Raw genomic sequence first — 17834 nt, 5'->3', positions numbered from 1 at the left:
CAGCATGTTTTAAACCTAAGTATTTGAACACAAATTCTGCTTAGTTTTATATGACGTGGGGAGCACGGATCAGAAGGCCGATGATGCTAAGGAATACACAGAAAAAAGCATTGTCTTAATGGAGTCTTAACAGAAGGTGAGAAAATTTGTTACAAAATTTCTGCAAATTCTTATTCACCATGACACCTGTTTTCAAATATGTCAAATTGGTATTGGTTAAAATGTTGCATACATCAATGAATATACAAAAACAAACAAGTTCTAGCCTTACCGTACAGATCGATCATCACTGCCTGTGACAGCTAAAGGCTTCTTTGGATGGACCGCCAGGGCCCAGAGCTCCCCTTCACAATGACCCTGCATAATCAGCATGGGTTTATCTCTCTCTCTTACTAGCACCTCAAATATTTCACTGTCCTGTGTCCCTGCTAAAAGTCTGTCCGCTTTCCAACAGACACTTCGGATGGACAAACCTGACAGGGGACAGAATAATCTTAGATTAATGGCAATGATGAGACAAAGTGATACTCAATACAGTGAAGGTCATAATGATCTTGAGTTAATTCATAACAACTGTTACATTTTGAATTTAAAGTTCTAGAATACATTACAGCTGATTTAAGCTCAAAATGGTTCTGTTGAATTATCTCCATTCTACAGGAAAAGAGATGTCAAGAGACAGAAGGCTCAATCCTGGGAAAATGCTGAGTGTCCACCATTCCTGTTGCCTGGCATACAGGCTACAGCGTTCAGTATCTCAAGGGATCAAGTTCTTGTGCTTTACCTACAACTTGGGAATTACTTTAAAAAACAATTTAATTTGACATGATTTAAAGATAGTCTAAATTTTAGATTACACAAGGTTTCTGTGACTGAGGTTGCTTTTACTCCTTTTTATAGTACTTTACTTCTTTAGCATATTTAAATAAAACAGCTCTTGCAATCTTAAATGCATTTCAAATTTCAGTGGTTCTACCACTAGAAATAGCTCAAGCTACATATTGACAAGAAAAAAAGTTACTAATCAGCTTACTAGAATGCACAGGACATTTATGATAGAAGCTGACTCAAATGCAGTTTTCTATTTACCATTCTTAAGTTCTGCCATCTATTTCTATGTACCATCCTCAGAGTTTTAACACAAGGCTATCAGTAACAAAAAACCTAACTCCTCCCTCCTATGACTGCTGAGATTTTAGTTTTATTACAAATTATTTAATCATAGGTGTTCAACCACAAATAAAGGAATAGAAGACATTATCAAAACTAAATCAATTCCAGAAAAATCTGTTATTTCAGTAGTATTGATCTTGAAGCCTTATCTACACCAGTATAAAGTAGAGATAACTGCCCTGAACTCAGTGGTATTATAATGCTGTAAAACTTGTATGAGGAAAGAGATGATCAGGTGATGTTTGCATTTTATAAGGCTGAGAGGTATATTTACATTATATTTATAGTTTTCTATAATTCATTCATAATTTTCTATAGAACTAATTCAGGGCTATTTTGATTCTTTTATTGTTTTCGTTTAAAACAAAATCATAATGAGTTTTCATGAGTCCTTTTCAATGTGCAATATTTTTGCTAATTAGTGAAGTCAATGTCCTTTTCACCACAAGTATGGGTCACAAATTAAAAAAAAATGATTTTGTTTAAATCAAGAATTATAAGAAAGGAGTCATCTTTGATATACAAAATGAATAATCATTTGTATCTCTAGAATGCTAACATTGGGTGCGTTAATAAAGTGCATATAAAAGAAAGCTAGACACTAATTATTGCAGGCCAGGTTTGCATCTGTTTCAACAAAGGAAATATCTTCCACCATAAAAACAGATGTACATATTCAAGAAATAAACTGATCAAAATGTAGTTAGTCTCTAATTTGTTTGTTCTGCCTTTGTTCTGCAAGTTTCTGTATCGCTTTAACTGTATGCACCACTTTCTGAGGCTGCATTATAAGTAAAATTAAATGATGTTCAGTTGTTTACAGTAATCATCTGTAGAGTTAAAATGTTAAATAGTGTCTAGATAACTCAAGCACCTGTCTTTCTTTAAAACCCAGACACTTAAGTGTCAATACAATTCTGAAAATGTCACTTTGATTCTTTGATTATTCAGAGGCACATCTGATCCTCTTGCTCAGTGAGTCTAAATTCAAAGTATTATTAACTGCTAAGTTTTGGCCCATGTTATCATCACTGATAACACTTTTCTGCTGTTGTCCAAACTGATTATTATAAAAAAATCAAAATTGGGATTTTGTTTTGTATACCTTTTAGAGAGCTCGATCTTATTCCACAAAACTGATCATAATTTTGCAGTTGGAATTTTACTAACCATAAGGTTCAAAGTGTCCTCTTAAGAGGCCAAGCAATAACATACAAAACTGAGTATCTCAGCATGGGTGCCTACATTTGAAAACTAGTGTTTATTCCAAAATTTCTTTCAAAGGAGACAAGTCTATTAGCAGATATGTAGGGAGGAACTCTCAAGCAGAAACATGCTTCAGTGGATCTAAGACTGAATACGGTTTATTTATTCTAGACAAGGAAGAACACTTTTAAGTAAAACAGTAATGATTTGATAGCATTCTCTGGTTGACTGCCTGCAGTGTTTGTGTTTTCTGTTTCAGTATATCAACATTTCTAACTTTGGATAATGGGTCTAGATGTTGTGAAAAATGAATGAATAAAAAATCCATTTGTCATGTAGTCAAGGTCAACCATGTCATGCTTTTAACATCTTTTGGAACAGAAGACAATGCAATTAACTCTTGGTCACATAAATAAAATATATTGTAAGCATTGTCTCTTGAGAAGGATAAATTAAACTTCATTTACTGTCTTGCTAACTTCCAGTACCATTTAATTTTGAAAATGCCATTTTGTGACTTATCTAAATTTCTACTGAAGTTTTGACTTAGGTCTTCTTTTGAAAAACGCCAAAGGCCACATAAGGAGTGAAGTTCTTAAGTAGAAAACGGGTAGTGGTAAGTCTCAGCATACAAAATATATCTTCTAATGTTTTCTATGAAGTACTGCACACATGGAAAGATATTCCATTATCAGATTTTTGCTAATATGCATGTATATTTAACTCTAAATGCTATGTCTATGATCAGATTGTTCCTGGTGATGGATGTATTTTTAAAACTCTTCTTATATTCCTCAGTAAAGATGACCAATGAATTAGTATTTACAGAAAAAAAACCCTTCATAGCACCCCAGAAAGGAGTTATGAGTTTGAAAGCTGCTGCCCTTGCCAACTGCTTTGGAAATAAGTAATTGGAATGGAGGGACAGAAAGCCATAGGTAAGCAATTAGGGCTACCCCCATTGCTTGAAGCTAAATATATGCTTAAACTAATCAGTGCCATTGATATAACTGAAGATGAAACAAAATTTCCACAATCTGTTAACTCCAAGCACTAAATGGAAGTGATCACTAGCGCATGACACTCATGACAGCAGAAAAGAATAAAGGCATAATAGGAATATATCAGGCAGGTAAGAGGAGTATCACGTTAAAAGAACACAGCGAGAGAAAAAAAATCCAAAGAGGAAAAAGAACAAAAGAACATAGACAGTAAAAAAAGAGGTTGACAGGTATATAAGGTAGCTCAAATTTTATGAACTGCAGTCATCCCCAAGGTCCTAAATTTTTGTTGTTGCAGTCAAACCAGCAGTTATAGAGCAGTTTTCACAAACACATCATAATGTCTTTTTACTTAGTCTAAATGATTATGCTCAGACCATCTTTGAATAAGCTTTGATATAATTTTGCAGTCTTGCTTAAATCAGATTTTTGCCATTAATGCAGACAATGATTTTATTTTGACAAATATTCACCGGAAGGATTTAAAATCTTTCAAGACCAGATTTGGACAGTGTTCAAATTTTAGATTTTAGAAATCAGTTAATGTATTTTTTTTTAATTGTTATAATTTGCATACAAATTTAAATGACAACTCAATTCACTTTCTGCAAAAGAACTACTTTTGCCATGATAGCAAGATAGACAGCAAGTCAGGCAGTAAGAACCAGTACTGCCCGTCTCTCAGCTGTATAGCTGCTGTTATGGTGTCTGGTTCTGAACTTAGCTGCTCTCATCAAAGTTTCTGTCTCTTCTCACTCAGTAGCATCTCTAATGAGAATTTTCTTTCATTTAGCACTTCCTTCATTTAACTTAACTTCAATCAAGATCACAATTCTTTCTTTAGATAACCTGTAGAAGAATAGCTACACGCTCTTTGCAGAAAGTGTGCTAGGAGCAGATGACCTTTATGACTAAATTATGGCTTTGTAATGTAAGTCATTATTTTGAAGCAATAATTTTCCATCAAAGTTCTGATAACGGAAGTCAGTTAGAACTAAGTGAAGTCAGCTAAGATCAGTTTTGCACTGAGTGTGGACATATTCCAGGAAGCAGTTAGAGCACAAAACTGCTCCTCCTCTGGTCTCACAAATACGTGGTATAAAGTTCCCTCCCAGAACCACTTCACAAGGAACCAAGGAGGTTGAATATGCATAAGTTTTCTGTTCTAGCACTGCTTTCTTTGTACAGTCCTGCATATAAATTACTCTGACTTTTATTACAAACAGACTGTCTACAGGACTCATCTTAGCCAGAATACAGTTATCTTTAACCATGATTTTTACAGTCTTGTTTCATTTACATCAGTGATTGTTTCCTTTTTTTGTGGCCGAACTTGGCCTCATGAGTTTCAGAGAGTCAGGATCTGTCTGTCCCACATGCACAAACTTATTTCTTCAAAATTTTTAGCAGTTATTTCTAAACTCATCAAAACTGCTGCAAATGCTCATAAGCAACTACTGCTGTTTTCTCTAGAAATAAATATTAAACATTACAACACTGGCTGCAAAAAAATACATTAAGCCAGAATTACACAGTGAGTGGGCTACTAGCTGGGTGTATTTGACAATTTTTTGAGGGCTAAATTCCAGTTCTGACAGTCAACACTCAGGCAAACTGCTATAGGCAAACTGCTAGAGGAACTGTTTGGCTAAGGCTGCTGGCAGTTTGCTTGTTGGATGTGCCTATATATTGTAAACCTACGCGTTTTGCTAGTATTAGAATTATCAGCCTATCTGTTTTAAGTAGGATGAAAAAAATAAACATGATCTTGTTACCAGATTACAGGCCAGAATACAAGTAATTGAGGGAAAAAAAAATCCTTCTTAGTGGTCTGCTGACTATTCCAATGGTAATTTTAATATGAAAACTGTCTATAAATATATGTTAAGAAGCATGGGAAATTAAGATTAACCACAACAAAGCCTGCTGCCAAAAGCATATAAAGCCTACTTCAGGCCAGCAAACAGACTGCTACACTCTCAATCCAACTTGTCTGCAGAACTCCTAAAAGACTAAAATGTTAATAGAGCTTGATAGAGGTAATCTCTACGGAGATTACAAGTGGTTTGAAAGTGGAATCATGAAATAAAGTGATAACTAAGCCTATAGGAAATCTGATTAGGTTCGACAAATAGGATGGGCAAGATTTAATATTAACCTCTATTAAATACGCCAAGTGCTACCATTCCAAATGAACCTAATGGAGTGCTCAGATGCTCAGCATCTTTGAGTATCAGGTTCCAGAAATCTCGATTAATTAAATGAATTGCGATTAATTAATTTAATTAAAGCATGCTTAACTTAATTCACCTATCTTTTTGTGATTTACTTATCATCTTGTATTTGCATGGTGTGGAACAGCAAGTAAAAGCATGTCTGTTTATACTCTGAAACATCAAAAATTCTTCAGGCTATATCAGGCTACATCACTGTCAGAGAAAAAAGGAATGCAGATCTTAAATGTAAATACAGTCATTAAGTAAAATGCCAGCAATATGCAGATACATTTACACTTTAAATAAAATAGTGCCATAATCCATTATCTAGTCATGTCAAAACCTATTAAAGTAATAAGCTCATTACCTTTATATCCTTGTTCAGTCTCCCTGAGATCAATTTTAGTAATTGGTTTGAAATCGGTGTCCCATAACCGAATACAACCGTCTCTCCCTCCAGTGGCAAAACCTTCCTCACAAGCATACATACTAAAAATTCCAGCCTGTTAACCAATAGTATAACAAGTTTTAAAGTTCTTTACAATTGATTTAAAAACACACAGCAAATGTTTTTGAACAGACTCTTGTTAAAGGCTAGAAACCGCTAGGCAGAAAAATGTTGTCCATCCAGAAAGCAAACAAACAAACTGGGGGGACACTTTTATTTGAAGTGCTCTCAGTTGTAGTGATTTATACAGGAAGTTTTGTACAAACATCAGTGATACAGCCTATTGGCGTGATTTAAATTTTGTTTAGTTAATGTTATTACAAGGACTACTAAGTAAATAATAGAACACTTAAAATAAATAGTTACCCAGAATAAACAAAAACAAGTAAACAAGCAATATGAATATTCTTACAGGTACGGAGATGACTCAGACATTGTTTCATGAATTCAGTTCAGGCCTCATTTGGAATCTGACAGGAACTGAAAGATTGTCAATTCATTCTCTTTGTTGAAAGAAAAGTTTCTGTTACAGTTTGAATTTCTTCCTCACTTTTGACAGTACCTCATTGTGGATGACTGGGATGTACCACATTGGAATATCTCATGAAATGCCTGCTGATTCAGTATTTTATTATGAGGAAGACTTCTCAGTTAAGAGACAAGTTGAACTGTATGGAAATTAATACAATGAAAATAAAACCCCTGTTTTCAAAGTGGCCTTGTTCAAAGTCTTCATAAATTAACATTTCTAATAAATAATTAAATAGAGATAGGAAACTGGGCAGGAGAAACCATATTAGCCATGGCAAAATGCCACAATTTAGATGGATACATTACAGTGCATTGTATTGTAAGAGCTTGAATTTAATCATTCTAATGAATCTAAATAAAATTATGCAGAAAAGCTACCGGGGTTTATTGTTTGCCCCAGAGACTTCTATGTTATTGCAGTTGCACATAATCGCAACTTGGCCATGACACTGTAGTTCTGCAAGCAATAAGTCCCACTGACTTCAATTTGACTGCTTCCACAAACTAGGGATTACTCTCCCAGACACTCAGATCTAATTTGAAGAGTTACTGTGATTCTTGATGCACTGCCAATATAACAAATTCTGGCAGGTCAGCAAAAACAGTTAAGTTTGTAGTGTTGTTTCTGGTAAGGTTCTAGAAAAAAACTATTGAGATAACTCTTTCATATCACTCCCTGAAGGAAAAAACTCTTATTTCCCTTTGTCCAAAGACCCATGCTGGAAGCTAACTGGAGTTAATTATGTTCAGAATACATATGAGAGTCAGAGTGTAATTCAGAGATAAAACAGGCTTACTCCACACTGAGGCTTTGATGAAGAATCACTCTTGAACATTGGGAATTTTAGTAGAGAAATTCTATTTTAAATAAGATCATCTGGTTACCAATGATGTCTAAGTTCATAACTGAAGCTACTTAATGTGTGAAAATGATACTTTAGATTTAGCCTGCTTGGTAAAATCAGTGCCATAAATGAACATCAACAGTTCTGTCAATATCAGCTCAGCATCTAGCATCTGTCCACAACATGTAAACAGAGTGTAAAATTACATATAAGTTCGCAATTGCTGAACACTCTTAGCCATTCTTACAATCTGAAACAGAACAAAATCTACATAGATACTCCTTCAAGATGTTTTTCAATTCAATGAACAGTTAGTTTCAGAAACTGCCATTAAAAACACAACTTACACTATGTGCTCCTTGAATTGTGCGGACCAAGTTTAGCCCTTTCCAAACATAGATGTCTCCATTTAAAGCACCAGAGTATGTGATATCTTCTTTTGCACATGCTAAACAAAGGATAGTTTGGAGATCGCCTGTTTTACCAAATATTCCTCTTTTTGCTGTCAGCGCATTTCCACACAGTGTCCAAAACTGTGAAATGTAAATGGCATATTAGAAAATATTTCTGCAGCATTTCTGTTTCTTTGTATTAGTGTGCAGATCTCACAGATGTACATCCTCACATCCTTATATGTCCAAACAGACACATAAATGACTCCTGCACTCCTATCAGATTGCCCTTTATTATAAAACATGCCTGCTTATGGAGAATGGGAAATCCCAAGGCAGATGCAGTGCATTTAAGCACAAAGCAAAATGATCAAATTGTGCGTGAAAGTGAGGCACGATTCTGATTCACTGTTCATACACTCCCCCTTCTCATTGTCTCACCACATTTTATCATGTTTTGCTGTGTGATGTCTAATAGAATACACACTTAAAGCCAGGAACGTCCCATTTTACTTGTCTGCAAAATTTCAAATACAGCTACAGTTCTGGCGTAATAAAATACTGGATTTTAAAAGAACTTAAGTGCCTGGAGGAGCTGAGTAGACACTTCTACCTTTTTCCAATGCACTGGAAGAGATACGTCCCTCAAAGCTACATTCACTGAGAAACCACCTGTTGGATGGAGAGAAGCATACACTTGTATGTGGGGAAGAACAAAAAATTCAAATCCCACCTGTCTTGGAAGCTAGGGTGCCTAACTCTGGACAGCACAGATTCAGCTCTGTCTCCACTTGGAATCCCCTCCCGGACTCATACTGAAAACATGATGATGGTGGCTCTCTGGCTCTCTGCTTTACGCAATAGCACCTTCTCCATCTCAGACCTAACTTCCATGCCTTCCACAGCCTGAACTTGCTCTGACTACCAAGCAATAGGATGCTCTGGCAACTTTCTTCACTTCTACTCAGACACAGTAACATTCTGCAAAGAAGAATATAAGATTGACTGGGCACGAGAAAAGGAACAAGATGGAGCATGATTCTCCTGTGCAGTCATCAGAGTTCTTATTTGAGAGCTGAGAGATCTAGGCTCCAAACTGTACACCAGAATAAATAAATAAATAGATCAGGAAGCAAAGACTAGAAAACAGATCTCCTTTGTCTTAGAAGAGTGTCACTAGTGCTGGGCTAGAAAAATCACACTGCTTCTTTGGGAACCAGTGAATTCTGAATGAAATTTTTTTTATACACACAATTTTACCAAGAAAAGAGCAGTTAGTGTGCACTGAGCTTCCCCTTAAGGATCAGATCTTCCAGAGAAGGCAAAGTAATGAGGATCACAATTAGATGTGTGAGAGAAATGCTGAAATACCCAGCCCTGTCAGGACAAGGATGTTCTGGACACATGCAGAAACAGAACTTTAAGTCCATGTGGCACAGCACAGTCCTGAATGGACTTGCCAGATCAGGTCTTTACCAGTTGAGGTATCTGCGCTCTGTGGTCCATTTCACAATAGTGAGTTACTTTCAGAGGTTGGACAGGAATATTGAAGTACCTGATACAGGTATTTAATATCTATCTCATTCTCACTTCATGAGCCTACATCTTGTGGTGGCTATAAGCCCAATTTGAGGTCTTTTTCTCCTGTACTTACTCCTGTAATATTCCTGCAAAACTGAATTTCCAGAAAATCCTTGGATCAAGGATTTTTATTTCAGACCCTTCCCTATTTATAATTCTATTAAATTTTCTCATTGCCTCTTAACATAAGCCAATTTATGAGAAGGGAGAGGGAATATTTCCCAAGGATTTCTTACTGTGAGTAAAACACACACTCTCCTCACCTCTGGTTAGCTGTAAAAGAGCAAGAGAGCAGGCAGCAGAGTTCGGAAGCGGGGGAAGGGAGGATTCTAAGCTCAGTCTGAGACTCCTTAGCTCCCAGGCTTTCCCACAGCTTCTAATATCTGCTCAGCCAAATGAGCCAATAGAAGGACCCAAATGTTAAAGGAATAACTGCACTATTTCTGAGTATTGGTCCCAATTCTCAAAGCCATACAGTTAATTTAGGGCAGAAGCTGTTCTTTTCCTTATTTGTAAGTTAAAGTGATTGTGACATTCCCACAGCCTTATAATGAAAGGCAAGTATGTAGACTATTGCTTGAGCACCACTGCAGGGGAATATCTAACCATGAAGCATTCCAACTCACCCTCCTCTAGGAGGGGGCATGCCTTTATCCATTTATCTATCTATCTAAAGGCATGCCTTTATCTATATGTATATACCAGTTTGCCTGGCATTATGCACACTCAGGGTAATTATGGCCATTTTAAACATAACACAGGTGCCAAACAAAGACAGGTTTTGAAAAACAGCTTGTGGAATACAGCAGATGGTATCACTTCTGCCAAAACCACCCACAGTTTGAAAGCAGTGGTGGTTTTAAGGGCACAAGCTTCTCAGCAACCAGAACTAGAGATATTAACTCGTTTCCTAAACTTCTAGTTAAAGCTCATCCCACCCCAGTCATGTGAAATAACTGCCATCTGTTAGGAATATTTTTGATTAAAGCAGGAGGAAAATAGAAACCTGCAGGGAATATTGGCAAACAGAAGTATTTCTCTCTAAGCGTTTCACAGGCATGAGAATGTTTTATCCTAAACTTGCAGTACGTATCCAAGTTTATACTTAAGTCACCCCAGAAAAGCACTTAGAGGGAGCAAACAGTGGGGCCCTGGAGATTTCACCTGTTCATCTTGATTCTACAGGTATTGCATACCTTCTCTGGGGTATTTCTATAAACACCGGGAGCATTATAGGCCGAACAGAAGCTGATACAACTCATACTTTTAACTTCTACAGTTTCTGCTGTAACTATTCAGTGTCCCTTTGTGAGGCTCGAAGAGAGAAATCACTAAAGGCTTTCAGAGACAATTTTGGTGGAGTGGAGAGGGTAGAACCCCCAAATTAGGTGTATGTAATGACAAGAGTTGAACCAAAAGACCTTCCAACTTTGCTTGTTAAGTTGTTCTGCACCTCAGTCACCGCTGAATGTCTGAACTGGCTGCAAACAAAAAGTTCTGATAAAATGTTCACAGATTAAACAAAGAAAAATACAAACCTTCTTATATTTAAAGCCCTCTTGTAAAAGAGGACAAATTACTTTCAAGACATTTATTTTCTTTATAACAAAAAAGCAGTAAAAGCTATTTACCTTTATGTGTTTTACTCCACAGCTAACGACTCTGTTTGGCTGATATTGATCCCAGGATATATCAAATATCTGTTAAGAAATATAGTAAGCTGATATCTTTAATTATATAGTAACTGCATCTAGACTCAGTTTGCTTTTACCCATCTTTAGGCATCATTTATGTTGCATAGTAAATTACTAAAAATGAAAGCGCAATATTTAGGTAAATGTGGAACTCTCTTCGTGAACAAAGATAATGAATTAAGGCAAATATGCAGACTTCCTCATATAGTTCTACTAGCACATTTCATTCCTAACTTCAGACTGCCAAGCAATTTTTGAACAAATAATATTTACTGTCTCAAATAAAATGGGAGTTATGGCATGAGCTAATGTTCCTCAAGTTTAGAAATGAAACACTTCTACATTTATCTTTATTCATCATGTTAGGTAAAAGGTACCGTATCTAATTTAATTGGAATACAAAAAGACCTCAGTGACCTGATGGGTGAATATCATCCATCTAAACTAATTTACAGAGTTAAAATTGTATTCTTCATTTTCCTTAATGTTACATTTACATTTATAACAGCATATAAGGATGCTTCAAAATTGAGTATCAGATCCCATATACCTTACCAGAACAAACTTACAGTGAATTCTCTAACTAGGGGATTATGCCAAATGAAAAATATTGTATAAAGCTTGGAAATAAAAAATTTGTAATTAGGGCCAGATTTTCAACAGCACATCATTTTTAGACTTTTCACCGCTGACATTTAGGCCTTTATGATGTCTCAGCTGAGAACCAAAGAGGTTACCACAATCATTAGTTACTTTTGATTTGTACAACTGCAAATAAAGACAATGGGAGTATTTTCTGCTTTTAGCTCTTTAGCTGCTAAGTATAAATCACCAAACAATTTAAATCAACTTAAGGGAACTTATTATCTTAAACAAACCCATCATTCATTTGATATGTTAGAGAGCACTGCTTTCCTACAAAATATTAATCTTCATTATAAAAATCATGATTTATAGTAGTGTATGTACTATTTTTATTTCAATTTTATTAGGATATACATGACGGTCTACCTTTGGAAATGCCTTATGATACCTGCTCACTTAATCACCAGAATTTGTGACCTAATGAGATAAGGATTCTTTCCCACTCCCTCTTCAATGCAAAGTCTTGTGTTTCTGGTTGTGAAAGTCTAATGAGATTAAAATTTGAGTACTTCTTGCCTATCTTGGTGTTTTCTGCTAAACCTGATCTTGTACCTACTGAGGTCAGTAGCAAAACTTCCACTGACGTAATTGAGAAGTGAATCAGTTCTGAAAGAAGACATTTGAGTAAGGACTAAGATTCTGTTGGGTTGTGAACTTTGTAAGTAAAAATGACCTACCAGATTTACCCAGATGATACATAAAATGCAGATAGACTGTATGTTCAAACATACCATAAGGAAAGGTTTAGTCTGCTGCTCTACTTATGCATGTTATATCATCCATAAATCCTCCAACATATGTCATGAAATATTACAATATTTTAATAACATTATAGTATATTATAATATGATAATATGCACAGGAAAAGAGTTGTCAGATTGTGTTCATAATATATTTTAATGTATGCATGTTTGTGCTTATATATGGTGTGGAGTTTGTTGTTTATGCTAAAATTGTTTAAACATTTCCTAATCCCGAGTAGTATTCTAAACCCAGACCTGCCCAGTTCTCATGTTTATTTTGTTTATTAGGATTCTTTACTTGAAGATAATTGATATAAAAGGAATATTTTTCCTAATTATATTTCTCCTACAGGTAACTATCTTAAGAAAAAATAAAAGGGAGGTAATTAAGCTTTCCTTGAGGATAAAATGTCCTTTTGACATATTCAAAAAGAACATTATCTTTGTCCAGTGAGCTAGCATTTCACATCTCATATAAAGAGCTATAAATCATCCTAATCAGTGTGTAATTACAAAGTATTTCCTCCCTAGGCTTGCTAGACAGACAGTTCAAGAATCCATCATGTGTCTCATTTACTAACACAGTGCTTTCTGCTATGTCTGGCATTATTAAAAAAATAGCTTGTTCAATATTTTAAAAGCTAGGTAGAATGATCAAATTATCTTTGTTTTAACTTGATATAAACAAAAATTATTTTAAAAATACTTTTATAACTCCCAGACAAAATTGAGATAGACCCTTTATACAATTACCCTGTCTGAATGGCCTGTAGCTGTTGCCAGTAGTTTTCCTTTCTTCCAGTCCCAAATACACACTGTATTTTTGGCATCCAGTCCCACTGAAGCTAAACGCTAAGAAAAAACAACAATAATCCAGTTAACAGAAAATCCACTCAAAAATCAGTTTACTGCAGTTCAGTTTATTACATGTGACTTGTGTTTGAACTACATTGCTAAAGGCACCATCAAGATATTCATGTTAATCATTTGTTCATTAGAGTAAGCATTGAAATGTCTAACTTTTTCTAAAGACTCAGGTTATTAATTTCAGGTTACTAATGTTTCAAACACAATTTTTACCATGAAAAGAACTGAGGTGCTTCTTTCAGGTGCACAGCACTCTAGAACTTTCAACTATTAACCTGATAATAAGAGTGAATGTGAAATAAAAGCACTCACCTTTTCCAAATTGGATATACTTTTAATAATTTTACCAAATCGAATATACTTTTAATAATTCTTTTACATAACTCAGCCTATCAAATCACCAGTTAAAATAATAATTGTAATTCTTTAAAATCTCAATAGTGCAGGAAAGAAAAGCAACAAAATGAAATGGAAGGGAAAATCAGTCTATGCTGAATTTATTAGACAGTAAATATGCCAGGTAGGCTCTGATTGCACCAGTGTTGATGATGACTACTTGAATAAGTAGGGAAGTGGGAAAAAAGGTGGACTGTATACATCCACAACATGTCCAGAAGGTTGTGGAGGTTGTGGAGATTTTTCCCTCCCCAATGACTGTGCCCATTATGTCCAACAGTAGGTGATTTCCAACAGGTTTTTATATTAGGTGAGAAATCTTTGACTGTCAAAACCAGAGACTGTAGAATTGGGTGCTGTCATTTGTACCAATGTGAAGACTAAACTAGTGCCGAATATACTCTAACTTTATATAATGGATATGATGCATGAGTCCAATTTATGTCAGTAATATGAATATGCTCGAGTAACTTGCACCATGAGAAGATGATAGGAAATGATCTGGTAGCTCAGTGATAAAGTTTCTTAAAAACAGTCATATCTGTTGTGTTACCATAAAGTAATAATGAGTCCAGCTGAAGCTCCTAAGCATCTTGCTCTGTCATAAGAAAGCCCGCACTGCAGGAACATGCAATAAATGAAACCTTTCTTTTGGTCTCAGAGATGAAGATTAGCAGATGAAACATCAGGTTCAAATGGACTTATATTTCAGATACAACACTGACCAGACCTTTTCCTTGAAGACCTGCGTAAAGGAGGTAAGACTAGCAACTGAATCCCTGTACTGCAAGCTTCCCTTGATTAGATATCCACCGGTTTTTGTCATCTCAGCTTTTCAGTAGGCAACCTGTTAAAAGTTTGGAGACTTTTGTGTAATTACAAAAGAATTGATCCAGGAAAGAAAGTAAGTGTAAATACCAAAGATTTCTCTTAAAATGCTATATTAGAAAAAGTACTAATTGCTAGATAACTACGAGAGGAAACCATTATTCAAAAAGTAACAAAAGGCTCCAGTTTTCACTCTGTAGCAAAATAAATCAGAGACAAAGTACTCTATGCCTTTTCATGCCATTTATAAGCATAAAAATACAATGCAATAAAAATACAAATGCAATTTCCTTAAGAGAACTGCTATCAAAAGCTTCTGCTTTAAATGCAGTAGGTACACACGTACCCTCCACTGGCTTCTTAATTGTTGCAATTCTTCTATTTAAGAGCAATGAAACAGATCCTTTTTAACTTTGGTTTCTCAGTAGTTCAAACAACATGTGTTATGCCTAATACAACAGCTGAACTCTGCCTAATGAAAGGGCATAACCCAAGCAATATCCTGCAGTAGGTGTACTAAGCAATATTGTATTAATGAAGAAAATAATATAACTATTTACAGACTTATACTGTTTTTCCGAAAACAGACAATTTCTTATATTGTCTTTTGCTGAAATAAAAATACCTGGGGCCTTCTTAAACCAAACTGTGAGAAGCTAATGCAGAAACTTGCAAGACACCAAGTATTCAAGACTTTATGATGATACATCACATCAAAATCTCTTGGGAGAGTCTCTATATAGGAGTCTCTGAAATGGTAGATAAAGAAAGGTTTAAAATTTTGAGTTCTGTCATTATTTCAACTGTATGTACCTCAGATGTGTACTAAATATGCACATTTAACTTAGGACAACGTACTTTGTTATTAAACCTATGATAATGAAGGGAAAATAAAATCAGATATGGGAGGAAAAATGTTTATGCCAGTTGCCAAAATCAAAGTATTTCATTTCATTCAGAAAGGACTATTATTGTAGCAAAAATTTATTTGCCATTGAGCAATCTATGCCTACCCATGGTTTTGTATGTACTGATGAGAACATAAGATATTTTTCATGGAACCTTCACTGATTCTAACCTTTTTTTCACCTCTTCTATACTGTTCTTTTCACCATGGAAACCATGGCAATACTTACAGTATCTTTCAAATTTATCATTTTAACAAGCCTGAACTGTAACTCCCAGTCAGGAAATTATCACTAGCGGAGTAGATGGACAGTGGAAGTACTAGAGAAAATTAAGAAATACTTTATATTTTCTTTTAACTTAGGCTTACTGAGGTAGTTGTCCTGCTGGCAGGAAAGAAAAGTGATAAATGCTGAACTTCCTTTTTGGTTCAAATGCTTAAAACTTTTAATACACCTTTTATTATTTTATTAAAATGCTCCTCTTATTAAATCTGACAGAATTCTGTTCACAGAACTACCAGAAGAAAACACCTGCCAAGTAGTTAACGCACATAATTAAACAATTATTGTTAAATCTACACTGATTTAGACGATTTGGCTAAAGTAGCCTACTGCTACTTAATGGAAAATTTAGAAATGTATGTATGTATTATTGCAGTGCCCTCCTTACTTCATTTCTTTTTTTAAAAAAAAGCACACAAAGAGTCCTTCTGAAACAGCTCGGAACATAAACTGAACTGTATAGTACTGGTGAAATACTTCCGTATGAAAAACATCAGCTTTGTAGGTAATTCTGTGAAGGGCAGATTTTAGTACTTTTATGGAGAAACTGCAGTTAATTCCTGGTTCAACAAAAGACATATTTAAATATATGCAAGCTGACAGCTCTTCATTAAACATTTGAACAACATTCATTTTCCCCCTTGCCAAATGTCATCTCCTGATCATAAAGAAAAAGCCCACAAACTAAAATATATATTTTTAAAATATCAACAGTGCTGACAGGTGTGCCAGACATTCAGCTCCCATCAGTATTTTTAGAATATGGTATTAATTACCGATAATGTTAACTGGAATTTTATTCAAAATATATTGGTCTCTGAATTTCAAAGCCTTATTACATAAAATAAAGGATGCATGTAAGCTATCCCCAGATTTAAGTTGCATGTTGATCTTCTCTGTATACTATAAATGATAGCAAATACCTATTGATTACTTTCCATTTTTACTCTTCAGTTTACTCTCCATTACCCAGTCTGTGGTAAATTATGCCAGGGAAGCACTGCAAAGACACCTAAATTGTCTCCATGCAGTGCTAAGCTAATGTCCAGCAGGGCATAACAATTCAGAACAAATTCACTTGGATGTCTGAAACAGACACCCCAGAGTTGGTGGTACAAGGAGAACTAATTAACTTAGCTAAAATATAAATGCAGCTCTGCTATTTTGGGACCCACACTAAATCCACACAATGGATCTGTGCAGCTCTCAACATAGCAGCTCTCCTTGGAAGCAGAAGCTGTACATAGTAGAGTGGGAGGAAGTCAAGTTGACTTTATGGCACTCCAGCTCAGGTCAAGAAGTAGTAGAATTACTTGGGCTTTTCCTCAGTCCCTATTAACTTAGAAAGTAGATAGCTGGCAAAGGTAAGACAGAGACAATGTATTTCCTAATGCATCTATATGATACATTTTTGTTGAATTTATTTGTGCTTTGGAACTCAGATAAATTGCTTTCTTGGATATTGATAGATATTCAACACAAAAGCATGAAAAGTATGCATTTGAATGAAAGGTGCGAGCAATGTATGTGAAGTCTGTTTAGTCCTACTACAAGATGTCAGTTCCCTAGGGTGACTGTGCTGGCTAAATAAAGTGGAGCTACTAGAAGCTTTGAACTCCACATACTCAAAGTCCACATCCCTGCTGGCATCTTCTCTACCATGCCCTTCAATTTTGGCTCAGCACAGCAGCTTCTCCTGCAAAGCCAGTAAGAGCAGCAAAAAGTCAACGTACATTATCAATATTTATATTTTCCAGCATTGGCCTTTCTCCAGATATAAAAGTGTCCTGTGCAACTTTTCATTTCCAAAGTAAACTGCAACTTCTCCAACATGTCCATAAACAGAATGTCACTGTTCTGTAAAGTCAACACAGCAATAAGTTCAATTTTTAACTACAGCTAGGTACTTACCAGGATTTTTAGAAGAGCCTGCACCTTTACCTCATACAACTGGGCTCTTTGGTGACTCTTTATTCTCATTTGGTACTTAAATAGGTTTAAAAAGTCTATCCATAGGTCTTTTAAAATTAAAATTGAGAGAAAAATTTAAAAGCAGGTATTTCTGAATGAACAACTTC

The 17834-nt window shown here is 35.3% G+C and overlaps 1 protein-coding gene across 1 annotated transcript in view; it reads right to left on the bottom strand.

Annotated features, from left to right (window-relative positions):
- The window catches only part of EML6 (EMAP like 6), a 157739-nt gene that overhangs the window by 79909 nt on the left and 59996 nt on the right, over positions 1-17834 (bottom strand). The window contains exons 3-7 of the mRNA XM_067294690.1: positions 13229-13327; positions 11025-11093; positions 7768-7953; positions 5964-6099; positions 272-473 (exon numbers count right to left, since the gene is read on the bottom strand). Of these exons, the coding sequence (XP_067150791.1) occupies positions 272-473; positions 5964-6099; positions 7768-7953; positions 11025-11093; positions 13229-13327 (692 nt within the window). The remainder of the gene's footprint in view (positions 1-271; positions 474-5963; positions 6100-7767; positions 7954-11024; positions 11094-13228; positions 13328-17834) is intronic.

The sequence above is a fragment of the Apteryx mantelli genome, chromosome 3 (genome assembly GCF_036417845.1).
Source record: "Apteryx mantelli isolate bAptMan1 chromosome 3, bAptMan1.hap1, whole genome shotgun sequence".
Lineage (NCBI taxonomy): Eukaryota > Metazoa > Chordata > Aves > Apterygiformes > Apterygidae > Apteryx > Apteryx mantelli.
This window is presented reverse-complemented; position numbering and strand designations above follow the sequence as displayed.